The 12,203-nt window shown below is 39.3% G+C and overlaps 1 protein-coding gene across 2 annotated transcripts; it reads left to right on the top strand.

Moving 5' to 3' along the window:
* The first annotated feature begins 1,347 nt into the window (after window positions 1-1,347).
* LOC149827713 (sulfate transporter 3.1-like) lies at window positions 1,348-12,009 on the top strand. Of its 2 annotated transcripts, XM_090019566.1 has the most exons (12): window positions 1,348-1,715; window positions 2,257-2,464; window positions 2,773-2,944; window positions 3,720-3,785; window positions 4,253-4,366; window positions 5,628-5,744; window positions 7,041-7,167; window positions 9,952-10,238; window positions 10,391-10,581; window positions 10,685-10,770; window positions 11,267-11,343; window positions 11,614-12,009. In XM_090019566.1, exons 1-12 carry the CDS (start codon window positions 1,397-1,399, stop codon window positions 11,812-11,814), a joined length of 1,965 nt encoding a protein of 654 aa, XP_089875692.1. In that variant the 5' UTR covers window positions 1,348-1,396; the 3' UTR covers window positions 11,815-12,009. The 2 variants fall into 2 exon arrangements, with proteins under 2 accessions (XP_089875692.1, XP_089875693.1); XM_090019567.1 differs by lacking the exon at window positions 4,253-4,366 and having other exon boundaries at window positions 1,357-1,715.
* The last annotated feature ends 194 nt before the right edge of the window (window positions 12,010-12,203 follow it).

The raw sequence follows: 12,203 nt of genomic DNA, 5'->3' as shown, positions 1-12,203 counted from the left end.
TTTTTTTTTATTTCAAGCAGTATATAATTTTTCAAGAAAGTTAATTGTAGTTATGAGCGGGGCATAGCGTCAATACAATGGCGACCATTGGTTGCACCTCTGCTTTAGTTTTCTTATTTTTATAACCTGCATCATTTGAAAGGATCCAATACAAAAGTATCTCAATGAAAATTAGGACTTGGCTACCACCACTATCTAGCTTTTCTAGTTTTGCCTACTAATATTGGGAATTCTGAAACTTTGTGTGAAATGTTAGGTCATGATTGTTGGAGCCAAGTTAGGTTGCAAATGCCTGACTGTTGTGTGGTTGATATTTTTTTTTTTATATTTACACCAAGAAACCACCACTAATAAACTTGGTTTGCTTATGAATGTGTGAGAATGGATTGGATATTGGCTGGACCTAGAGGGCCAGGGTTTTGCTCATCCTTGATCCTTATCAGGTCCTTGATTGGAAGCCAAATTATACCATTGAAACGTGACCATATTGGATAGACTGTTTTACCTTTTTGTGCATGATATGGTTTGAGTTTACAAAATATTAATTGAACTGTTTAATCATATTTAATAATGGTAATATTTGGCATTGCATTATGAAATATGAATCCCATATAAAAGGTTAAAATACTATCAAAATTCAAGAATGATTTGATCTGACTAGGAGATTTTGCATTTAGTTTTGTATAATATTAAAAATAAGAAACTGATCGTTTTTAGATATATAATTGTCCAAATTAGTGATCAAACCCTGGCGACCTACCTATAGGACCCCACCAACAGCTCCATGAGACTTCTTGAGACAAGAATGTATCAGACCCGAACCATTAGAATTCTCCGCAAACCAGTCAGATATCCAGACCATCTCAGCCCGAGTAAGGCCGGGACCTGAATCACCAAACCAACCAGCCGATCTGACCCATTTCGCCCAGTTCTTCGAGTTCGTGTGAGCAAACAACCAGACCCGATACATTTCCACCAGATCTGGACCATCCCAACAATCAATCGGTGATCTTCTGAGAATCCTTCTCAACCGCCACGTTTAATCTCAGGATCCACACACTTGAGCACCCAATCAGATTCAGCAACGTGGTGTCATCTTACTGGCTCACGTGCCACGCATTCAGAAATGCCTAAAAGAGGTCCACCACTCTCCGGTGGAAACCGGGCCCCACTTTCCGGTCCGGAAGTCGTCGGAAGTACCCGCCTAACGAGAGTGCCACACGCGTGTGGAGGAGTGGGACCCACTCCTCCAAGGGACCCACACAGCACCAAAGCCCAAGCTGCTTCGCAGTCCCTTCTCTCCTTCTCCCTATAAAGCTCCCGCTCCTCACCTCCCCCCACCACCAGCACCATCCTTTCTACCAGAATTTTCCCGCTGAAGAAATTCTCCGGCGAGATGGGCAATGCGGGCCACGTGGAGTGCGTGCACCGGGTGTTGGTACCACCGCCGGAGCCGTTCTTGCCGGCGCTGGGGGAGTCGCTGAAGGAGACGTTCTTCCCCGACGACCCGCTCCGGCGGTTCAAGGGGCAGCCGGTCAGCCGGAAGGTGGTTTTGGGGCTCCAGTACGTGTTCCCCATACTGGAGTGGGGCCCACGGTACACGCTGGGGTTCCTGAAGTCGGACATGATTGCGGGCATCACCATCGCCAGCCTCGCCATTCCCCAGGGCATCAGCTACGCCAAACTCGCCAACCTTCCCCCAATCCTCGGCCTATGTGGGTCCCCTTCTCCATCATCATCATCATTATTATTATCATCGTTATAACTTATACCACCATCATCATCATGTTGTATGATCTTATGAGGAGCAAACGCTTTTTTATTTCAAATCTTTCCTTATGCTTTTGGAGTCCTATTTGGTTGGTTAATCTGTGTTATTCTCGATCTAAACGATTTAATAATAATAATAATAACACCACCACCACCACTATGACAGTTTTCAGGAAAGAATTAGGTGGTGGTTATTTTTTTCTCATGAGGAACTCAGCAACCACCACCCGACCTAGTTGCGTTGGCTATGCCTGCGAACCGACGGTCACCTTCCCATCGGGGCGCACCCCTTGCCTCCCGGGAGTCGCCTCGATCGCTTCGGCACTAGCAAGGGACATAATGCCCCTTCTTACGTGCAAAGGGCTGATTTCTATGAGAATGGAACTCTGACCACCCATAGTGGCCAAAGCTACCTCACACTACACCAAATCCCTTGGGGATGGTTGCGATTTTTTTGTGTAATTTTTTGGTTTTTCGTGAGCGTAGATTCGAGCTTCGTCCCACCGTTGATCTATGCGATGATGGGGAGCTCGAGGGATCTGGCGGTGGGAACGGTGGCAGTAGCATCGCTACTAATGGCGTCGATGCTGGGGAGAGAGGTCTCTGCGGCGGCGCAGCCGGGTCTCTACATGCACTTAGCCTTCACGGCCACCTTCTTCGCCGGAGTCTTCCAGGCCGCTCTCGGCTTCCTCAGGTGAGAGAGAAGCTTATTTTTTTATTTCTGGTAAAGTATTTGAGGTTCGCAAGAGAGAGAAAGAGTGTTTTTCTAGTTCTAACACAATGGTATTTGAGGTTGGTATGAGAGAGAGGGAGAGGTGCTTGAGGTTGGTAATTTCTTTTCGTGTTTTAGTAACGTACTTGACGTCATACATGGGAGATGAGTTAAGAGATGTAGTGGATCCCAGCACGTCAAGTAATTTCTGCCAAGTGTTCCCTTTCTTCAGGTTACCTACTCACTCTTGGTTGTTTTTCAATGTGCTGCTTCATGTATGTATGTTTCAGGCTAGGGTTTATCGTGGATTTCCTGTCGCATGCAACCATCGTGGGGTTCATGGCTGGGGCCGCCACCGTCGTGTGCCTGCAGCAGCTCAAAGGCATCCTGGGCCTTCAGCACTTCACCAGCGAAACCGACCTCGTCGACGTCATGCGCTCCGTCTTCACCCAGACTCGCCAGGTAAAGAAAACTCTCTCTCTCTCTCTCTCTCTCTCTATATATATATATATATATATATATATATACATACCACTGCTGGGGTTGCACACAGGCCAGTGGGTGGTGAGATATAGGTGCTGGATCAAACTAGGCTGGCTCACAGGTGTATTCGTAGCTTTCAGAGGTCGTAGGCCATGTAAATCAGCATGGTCGTGAGGCCCCACCCAAGGTTTTTCTCGCTTTCGACGAGGGGTTCCTCAACATCAAATATACATATCTTAAATAGTTTTATCTGGTAAATGTTTAAAAATATATATATAGTTGCAAGTGTTTTTTACTCAATTTAAACCCATAAAATGTGTTTATCACTGTTTTGTTTACTAAAAGTCGTGCTTTATATAGAGTCAGGTTAACCAAAAAGACTCAAAATTGAATTTAAAATTGTAATGTGATATAAGCCATTGGTTTTCAATCGCTTTAAAAACACTTTTAAACATGAAATGTGCATTATCTAACGTATGTCTTCTACTAATAAAATTACGTATAATATATTGGTAAACTCAAATGAAACAAACACTTATTTATGTGCTCTTTTATATCATTTAGGATGGATTAGAAGATAAGAATGTTCATAACCTCTCTCTCTCTTTCTCTCTCTCTCTCTCTCTCTCTCTATATATATATATATATATATATGTGTGTGTGTGTGTGTGAGTTTTATTTTGTTGACTCACGGGCTGTAAGGTGTCTCATCATTGATGAGAAGTAATTGTGGCTGTTGTTGTTTCCTTTGCAGTGGAGATGGGAAAGTGCCGTGCTGGGTTTTTGCTTTCTCTTCTTTCTCCTCCTCACTCGTTACTTTGTAAGTATTTTATCCAAAAACAATATAATGGGACAAAATAAATAGCGAAAATTGGACACGGAAAAGATATCACATTCCCTGTCTATTTCATAATGAATGATCAACACGTCCCATCCGTCCTTAACGCTCTGGCTGCGGGGTGGACAATCAAGTGACCTTCTCATTCATTTTTTTGGATGTTTAAGAATATTGCTTGCAACTAGCAGTGGATTGTACTTGTAGTAGACCAGCTTAGTTGGGACTCGGCAGAGGTGGCCAATAGCCATCTTCTATCGTTTTTTTTTTCTTTTTCTTTTTTTGCAATGAGCATTATGACAGTGTTTGTACCAAGTACCAACTTTAGAGATGGTTTTTTTTTCTTTTCTTTTTTTCTTTCTTTCTGTTAAAAAACTGAAAAAATAAAGATTATTCCGATTAAAGCTAACCATGTTTGTTTGGTTTAATTGGTTTTGTGTTTGGTGGTATAGAGCAAGAGGCAGCCGAGGTTCTTTTGGATATCAGCAGCGGCGCCGCTGACGTCGGTGATACTTGGCAGTGTGCTCGTGTACCTTACCCACGCTGAGAAACACGGCGTCCAAGTGGTGGGTATATATATATATATATATATATATATATATATATATATATATATATATATATAGAGAGAGAGAGAGAGAGAGAGAGAGATTCTACAACCCTATCTCTTCAAAAAGCTTCAATCAGGGAGGGAAGAGAGAGGGACAGAGAGATTCTCCAACTTTCATAATGACAATCCTGCCTCTTGAAAAGTTTCACACAGAGAGAGAGAGAGAGAGAGATTCATACTAACTCCTCTTCCGGCTGTTTGAGAGTGAAACTGATAAGATGCGGCGCGTAATATGTAAAATGAAATGAAGCCGGCTGAGTGCTGAAGTCCAGACTCTAGGGTTATCTTATCATATCCCATAATTTCCAGAAAAGAAAAAGTCGCACTAGAAGTCTAGAATCACAGAAATAGCCATAAATCATCAGGGGATAAAATGGTTAATTTTCAAGAAGGCTAGGACGAAACGTTTCAAACAACGAGAATGACGAAACTCTACCACACCATGCTAATTGGAAAACTCCATTTGGCTTGGAGCCAATTTTTGTACTTTATCCCAAGGAAGGGCCTCAACTCTCTGAATTTTTTTGATATGGTCTCTGTTTTTCTGAAAACTGCCAATAGAGACCTCAAGTTAACATCCAGTGTCTTGGAAAACGAGATCCTTTGAGTTCTATTTATTATTTATTGAATTTGAAAAATGCTTTTTTATCCTCAAAGAAAAGCGAAGGTTCGGGTATTTTAGTCATTTGAAAGTATTATTTAACCTGACTAAACTGTTAATGAAGAGAGCTGGTCTGTGCTTGACATTTTTCAAAATAAAAAATAAAAAATTGAGGCTGATACCATAGAAACTTAGATCCTTTTTTGAGATTAGGGGGGCAAAAGATTAGCCCCTAAATGAAATTTTCCCTTTAATAATTGACGCTCCATCGTTGTCCAGCCCAATGTTGTCAGTATCGGTACCGCCTCGTTTGGCCAACGATTCAGGTGAATCGGCTGTTACGGATTCACAAGTGAATCGGCTAAAAATAAATAAAATCTATTTTGTGTCAATCAAAACATGACACGTGTTAAACCCATTAAAATATTATTAAAATTTAATTTTAAGAGTTTTTTATATTTATTAAAAATTAATAACCAATTCATGTTAGTATGACCTCCACACACACACACACCAATGCATCCCTACTTGTGAGCGTAGTCTCAAAATGATCAAATTACAGGGGTATTTTGGTCATTATCTACGTATTTATCTTTTGATTGTCTTAATGTTGCAGATTGGGCAGCTGAAGAGGGGAGTCAACCCGCCTTCTCTAACGGAGTTAACGTTCTCGTCTCAATACTTGATGGTCGCCGTTAAGACAGGCATCGTCACCGGCGTCATCGCCCTCGCCGTAAGCCTTCCTTCCGTCCCAGCTTCCATTAATTACTGACGATTTTAGCCATCGATCAAGCTGCTGCTTTTAGCACTCAATTGGGATAAGCTCGGATACTTACAATAGAATATCCTAACTTATCCCTTCTTATCTGGATAAGTAGGTTCGTCCGAATGCCTCCTTAGGGGTGCAAACATTTTGGATTGGGTTCAGACGTGGGTGAATACCGAGTCTGGGACTTGGAACTGGGTTTGGATTTGCCCAGATGTGCCATTACCAGATCAGGATCCAGTTTTTATTTTTACCCTCATGCATTTGGATCTTACGTGTGACTGGATTCCGTTTTCGACTAGGTTTGGTTTGGATCCACATATGAAAGTCCAAAAGCAGACCGGAGATTTCAGTTTGATCCGTATCTAAAATTGCAAGAGACAAAATAGCCGGTATTTTTTAATATATAGTTATATTATTGGGGTATTAATTATGTATTAGTGTTTTTTATATTTTTTTTCAAAATTTTCACTTTTTTGCTTTTAAATCTTTTTTAGCTTTAACCATGACAAGATTTCCTGATATTTGCAAAAGAAAAATCTTTTAATTTGTCACATCACTTTCCCTTTCTCGAAAAAAGCCAAGAACACGGTTTGTGACTATGCTTATAGACGATCAAATCCAATTTCATTGGATCCTTCATATGAGATCCAGATCGTGGATAGAAGTTAATTGGAAGCACCCATTGTTGGCCCAAATTTCATTTGGATCCCTGACCTTATCCCATCTAAATTGACATGCAAAACAACCCATCTCAGACTCATATGTTCCTGGTTTTTATCTTATTAATTTGGATATCAGAACCCCAAAATGGATCCATCAATTTCTGTAATGGCTGTTGAAAGGGACTTCACCACTATGACTAAAATGGATCGAGTTTGGTTTGATGTCCAGCATAAACCAACATCAAATGACATCCCAAAAGTCTAGAATCATGCATCATAATTGCCTTGAGTGGATGGTTTCAGTAACCTAGCCAAGGTTACGGGTCTGGATCTCGTAGGATTTGATCCGATGCAGGTTATGTGTGCTAAGACCACACATGCTTGTGACGTTGTCCTAAAGCCACTACCAACTTACTTTCCTCAAAAGAAAAAGTTACTACCAACTTACCAGATACCAACTACCCCAGATATCCTTTTTGGAAGAAAAAAACACTTTGTGATTGGGCTTTCATTACTCTCACTGCTACTTTAGGAATGACAGGTGATTTATCTTGGTTCATTATGAAATTGACTCCTTCCATATTCTGGAAATTTGCAGGAAGGAATTGCAGTTGGCAGAAGCTTTGCCATGTTTAAGAACTACCACATTGATGGTAATAAAGAAATGATAGCTTTTGGAATGATGAACATTGTGGGGTCTTGCACCTCATGCTATTTAACCACAGGTAATCATCTCTCTCTCTCTCTCTCTCTCTCTCTCTATGTATATATATATATATATATATATATATATATATATATATATATATATATATATATATATATATATATATATATATATATATATATATATATATCACAAACTTATGCAAGCTATCAAACTTTGGCCTCCTTGACTAGGCTTTGTTGGAATGCCTATTATAATTTACTTCGGTACGCAGAGATCATGTTCTGCAGGCCCGATCTGCTTCTTCAGTAACTCTTGGACAATCTACATGATTGCACAAAGCATGATAGACAACACTATGAAACTTATGATGGCACATCAGGTGCAGCCTCGAGGTGTGACTCTCGTAGGCAGGCAATACCATGGTTGTAGTTTAGTAACAAGGAAAGAAGACAAAAACCGCTGTGATTGGGGTTTTTGACGAGCATAAAGCCAATGCCCATAGTGCGAGCTCTTTTATTGTGGAGTACTCGTATACACGTCATGTCATATTTCAACGGTGGCTCCATACTAGGAGAACGGGATTATAAATGGCTTTTCGCATGGCTTGACACTTCCAACTTAAAGAAAGAGAAAAAAAAGCAAAAAAGAGAAAGAACGCCATACTCAAAGTGTCCAATGTGATTGCACCTGATCCTCCCTCAAAACTTTTGTGTAGCTTTCTTCTATGTGGGAGCCCACGGTAGTAGTAGTCGTAGTTATGGCCGGTAAACAAGCCCAACGAACCAAGTAGAAGGTATCCAAACTTAATTCATTCTTGTGATGAGCCAAGCTGGGCTCGAGCTCGTGGAGAGACTGAGTTAAATGAGCTCAGCTCCTGATAGATGGTTAACACAAAAAACACTTTTTAAGAACTTGGTCAGGTTGTAGGTGATTCCAAACACGACCTCATGTGGAATTATTTTTGCCAACAGAAGACTGTAGGTTGTAGTGGTGACTCTTTTCCCCATTCAAAGGGGAAGCAGATCAGGTGCCAACATCGTGGCCGTCCGTTTTGTATTTTGAAAAGTTAAAAAGTCAATAGAACTTATATGCTACGTGGCATTCATCCAAAATGCAAACAGACGGCCACGATGTTGGCATGAGCAAAAAAGCTCATGTTCAGCATGACCTGATCTGCTTCCATGCAAAGGTGGGCCGAGCCTCAAAACAGCTCTTTAGATCCCCACCCAAATAATTGAGAAAAAGGAATCCCTCTTGCCTCTTGGAAGCAAAGTTGCAGTGACCATTTACAGGTAGGACAGAAACAGGAAATGCTGGTGGCAGTACCTCCACCACCACCAGTTTACCTCTCCTATCCCTTTTTCTCATGTTCATATCATGAGTCTCTTTTATTTGCTCAGTCAATTGCAACGATTGATAATTGGAGAAATAATTCTTTTTTAAAAAAAATTGAGGAAATAATTGTTACCCAGTGTGTACGCGACTTATTGTTAGTCGCTTGAGAGCTGTCCATGCCAAGCATATGATCTATCACACATCTGCTCTTCCCATTCTCTCTTCTCTTTGCTCCAAAAAAAAACAAAAAACATGTCAACTGGAAGGGGAGGCAGAGATATATGTACGTGTTAAATGGGCATGGTGCTAAACGAAACATTTCTTTCCTATTGGATTTTTGGGATTTTCTCAAACTTTTGACCGTACAAATGTGATTTATATGCTGTTTTTATAGGAATCAGTTGTGGGAGCATTTGATTCCGATGCATAGATAGGTCTTTATAAGATTTCAAAAATCAACGCTTTACATATTCATAAAATTTTGAAGCTCAACACATCTGTACGGTCAGAATTTCAAAAAAATACCAAAAATTTAATAAATTGATTTATCTAGCACTGTGGCGTATTTAGCACGGATGTATTACCATATATATTATAAAAATTTGTAGACACTGGACATGTGATGCTGGTTTGACTTGCAAGTTCGAATTTCTTTTTTTTGAAAAGAGGACAGAAGGACATGGAATTTTTTAATCAATAAAATTATTTGTGGTATTTTAATCATAATAAATATTTTTTGTTGAAATAATATTTAAAATGATTAAGATATCATTAAAATATTAAAATAATGGCCATATATGTCAGTATCTGTGTTGGCTTGTCTGAGTGTGTCAGCTCGTGTCACTAAAGAGACATACCTATATATATATATATATATATATATATATATATATATATATATATATATATATATATATATATATATATATATATATATATATATATATATATATATATATATATATATATATATATATATATATATATATATATATATATATAAGTGTACCAGGGGACACTAGCACTTTTGAAAAAATGTTAGTTTCTCTGTGTAAAGGTGCGCCCCTTTTATAAGTGTTCTTATAAAAGCAAAAGCATAAGCTCAATTTCAAAAATAATAAGATGCAGTTTAGCAATTTGAAATCGAATAGTGAAAGTGACATTTTTAGTTGAAGACTATTTAATATTTAAAATGACGTTGCTTTTAAGGATGTTTTGATCATTAATTTTATTCAATTGACTGCTAATAATACAACTAGTTTAAACTTTAGGCAAACCCCCCAAACACGCACAGAGGTAAATTGGCTTTCCTTTAGAGTTCACTATCCTTGACTAGGAATAAAAACACAGGTGAATTTGTTGTGTTCTTTCCCCACAATATCCTATAGGAAACAAAATTGCTCCCAATCTTTATTTTCGTTATGTTAATTTTAGCATTTCTTGTCTCAATCTTATAGGTGTGTGTCAAAGAAACTGGATAACATATTAGTAAATTATTTTTCAGGGCCTTTTTCGCGCTCGGCGGTCAACTTCAATGCCGGTTGTAAGACTGCAATGTCTAATGTTGTGATGGCCACTGCTGTTATGATAACTCTGCTGTTCTTAACTCCATTGTTCCACTACACCCCCCTTGTTGTGCTTGCCTCCATTATCATTGCTGCCATGCTTGGCCTCATTGACTATGAAGCTGCAATCCATCTCTGGAAGGTTGATAAAGTTGATTTCTGTGTATGCATGGGTGCATACCTCGGTGTCGTCTTTGGCAGCGTAGAGATCGGTCTGATTATCGCCGTAAGTTGCCTAATTATCTTTCTAGATCTTCATGGTACTTGTATCTGCTATGTGCATCCATGCAACAACTTAGTATTTGTATTTTAAATAAGCATTATTGATGATGGTCTCTAAAAAAAGCATTATTGATGATGGTGTTTATGCTTTTGTAGGTTGCCATTTCTGTGCTTAGAGTTATACTCTTCATTGCTAGGCCTGGAACTTCTGTTCTTGGCAATATCCCAAACTCTAGTGTCTTCAGGAGCATCAGCCAATACCCAACTGCCACGTGTGTTCCTGGGATCCTTGTACTCCAAATCAACTCACCAATCTACTTTGCAAATTCTGGCTACCTCAGAGAGAGGTTAGTCTTCTTTCTTTCTCTGCAGTCTTAATTATGTGCTAATAATATTGCTCACATGCAAATTCCTAAGTTATCTATTCATGCATTCTGGTTATTTATTTAGAATCTCAAGGTGGATAGATGAGGAAGAAGATAAGCTTAAAGCCTCTGGGGAGAGCAGCCTTCAATATGTTATCTTGGACATGACTGGTAAGGTTCTCACTTTGTTCACTTAAATGACTTTGAGGCATACAAACGGGAAGCTTCTTAAAACTTCAGACGCATGCTTTCCCAGACGCTTGTTTTGGAAGCGTAAAATTTCATGCTTCTGCAACCTATAAGCAACTAGTTTTCAGAAAATGGAAAGTTTACTTCTCCCAATATGAAAGTGAACTTCGTTGATATTGTAAATATCTTTCTCATGTTAAAGAATTTTCTTTTATAGACTCGTGTTTTCATTATCATGTGACATAAGAACACAAACATTAACTATATTTCTCATCATTCTGCAATTGTTCTTGTGATTGTTTCTTACTCACTTTCCTTTGTACAATTCCTAAACACATAATGCTTCATGCGTCCAAGCATTTTTCAACTATTCTCTTCTCGCTACGTGCCTCGCGTTACTTCTTGCACCCGTGTTTTACTCTGGTAACTATGTTCTAAACATATGTGCTTTACTGATTGCGCAAACGTTACATTTCAGCTGTAGGATGCATCGACACGAGCGGGATAAGCTTCCTAGAGGAGACCAAGAAGAACATTGAAAGGAGGGGTTTGAAGGTATCCAAGCATATACACTTTAGCTTTCTCTTTTGCTTACATCACCTGCTTATTTCAAATAGCATGCACCAACTTGGACAAATGATCCAGAAGTATAACTTAACAATGCATTAACTTATCATCTCTTAAACAATTTCTGATTCTTGGTAATTGCAAAGAAAGACCACATATTTTGTGATCAAAACGTTCGACAAAGTGTAAACAATTGGATTCACATTAGATAATATTGTGCATGCATTAGTAATTTTGATTCTCTCTTTATCTATGCAGCTTGCATTAGCCAACCCTGGAACAGATGTAATGGTGAAACTGATGAAGACAAAGTTCATAGAGGCTATTGGCCAAGAATGGATATTTGTAACTGTTGAAGAAGCTGTTGGTGCCTGCAACTTCATGCTTCACACCTGCAAACCAGCAGAAATTGTTCAAGCAACCATCATCGACGTCGATAACGCTCATGCCGATGCCTAATGCTTGAAGACATGCGTGCAAGCTATTGCTTTTTTCCTGTAGTTTTGGAATGTGAAGCAAGCATGTTACTAAACTGCAACAAAGCTAACAGTAGATCACTAATTGAGTTCGGCCAGCATAGCCCACCTCTAACAACTGTAGGGCCACCGTGCACTGATTTTTCTGGATAATTCAACGCCTATCACTTGCTTATCTTACACGTGTGGGACCGGTTTTGTTTATCCAGTGCAACTGTAATGTATGGTTGGTAGTGTAAACTAATGAGGTTTGGGGAACACTTTTGAAATCTCTCTTACCGCGTGGGAGATTTCAATGCCTTGTTATCTAGTGAAGATGCAAATAAATGTGCATTTTTTTTACAGCCGGTACTTGAGACTCAATAACTTTTT

The sequence above is a fragment of the Nuphar pumila genome, chromosome 10, assembly GCF_984573655.1.
Source record: "Nuphar pumila chromosome 10, dmNupPumi1.hap1.1, whole genome shotgun sequence".
Classification (NCBI taxonomy): domain Eukaryota; kingdom Viridiplantae; phylum Streptophyta; class Magnoliopsida; order Nymphaeales; family Nymphaeaceae; genus Nuphar; species Nuphar pumila.
The sequence above is the reverse complement of the archived record's forward strand: the minus strand, read 5'-3'. Positions and strand labels throughout refer to the sequence as shown.

Bases quoted from the DNA above. Each gene is read 5' to 3' on its own strand.
- LOC149827713 (XM_090019566.1), top strand. From the start codon at position 1,397: ATGGGCAATGCGGGCCACGTGGAGTGCGTGCACCGGGTGTTGGTACCA. The intron at 3,786-4,252 runs GTAAGTATTTTA...TTGGTGGTATAG, and splicing joins TCCTCCTCACTCGTTACTTT to AGCAAGAGGCAGCCGAGGTT. The intron at 5,745-7,040 runs GTAAGCCTTCCT...GGAAATTTGCAG, and splicing joins CCGGCGTCATCGCCCTCGCC to GAAGGAATTGCAGTTGGCAG.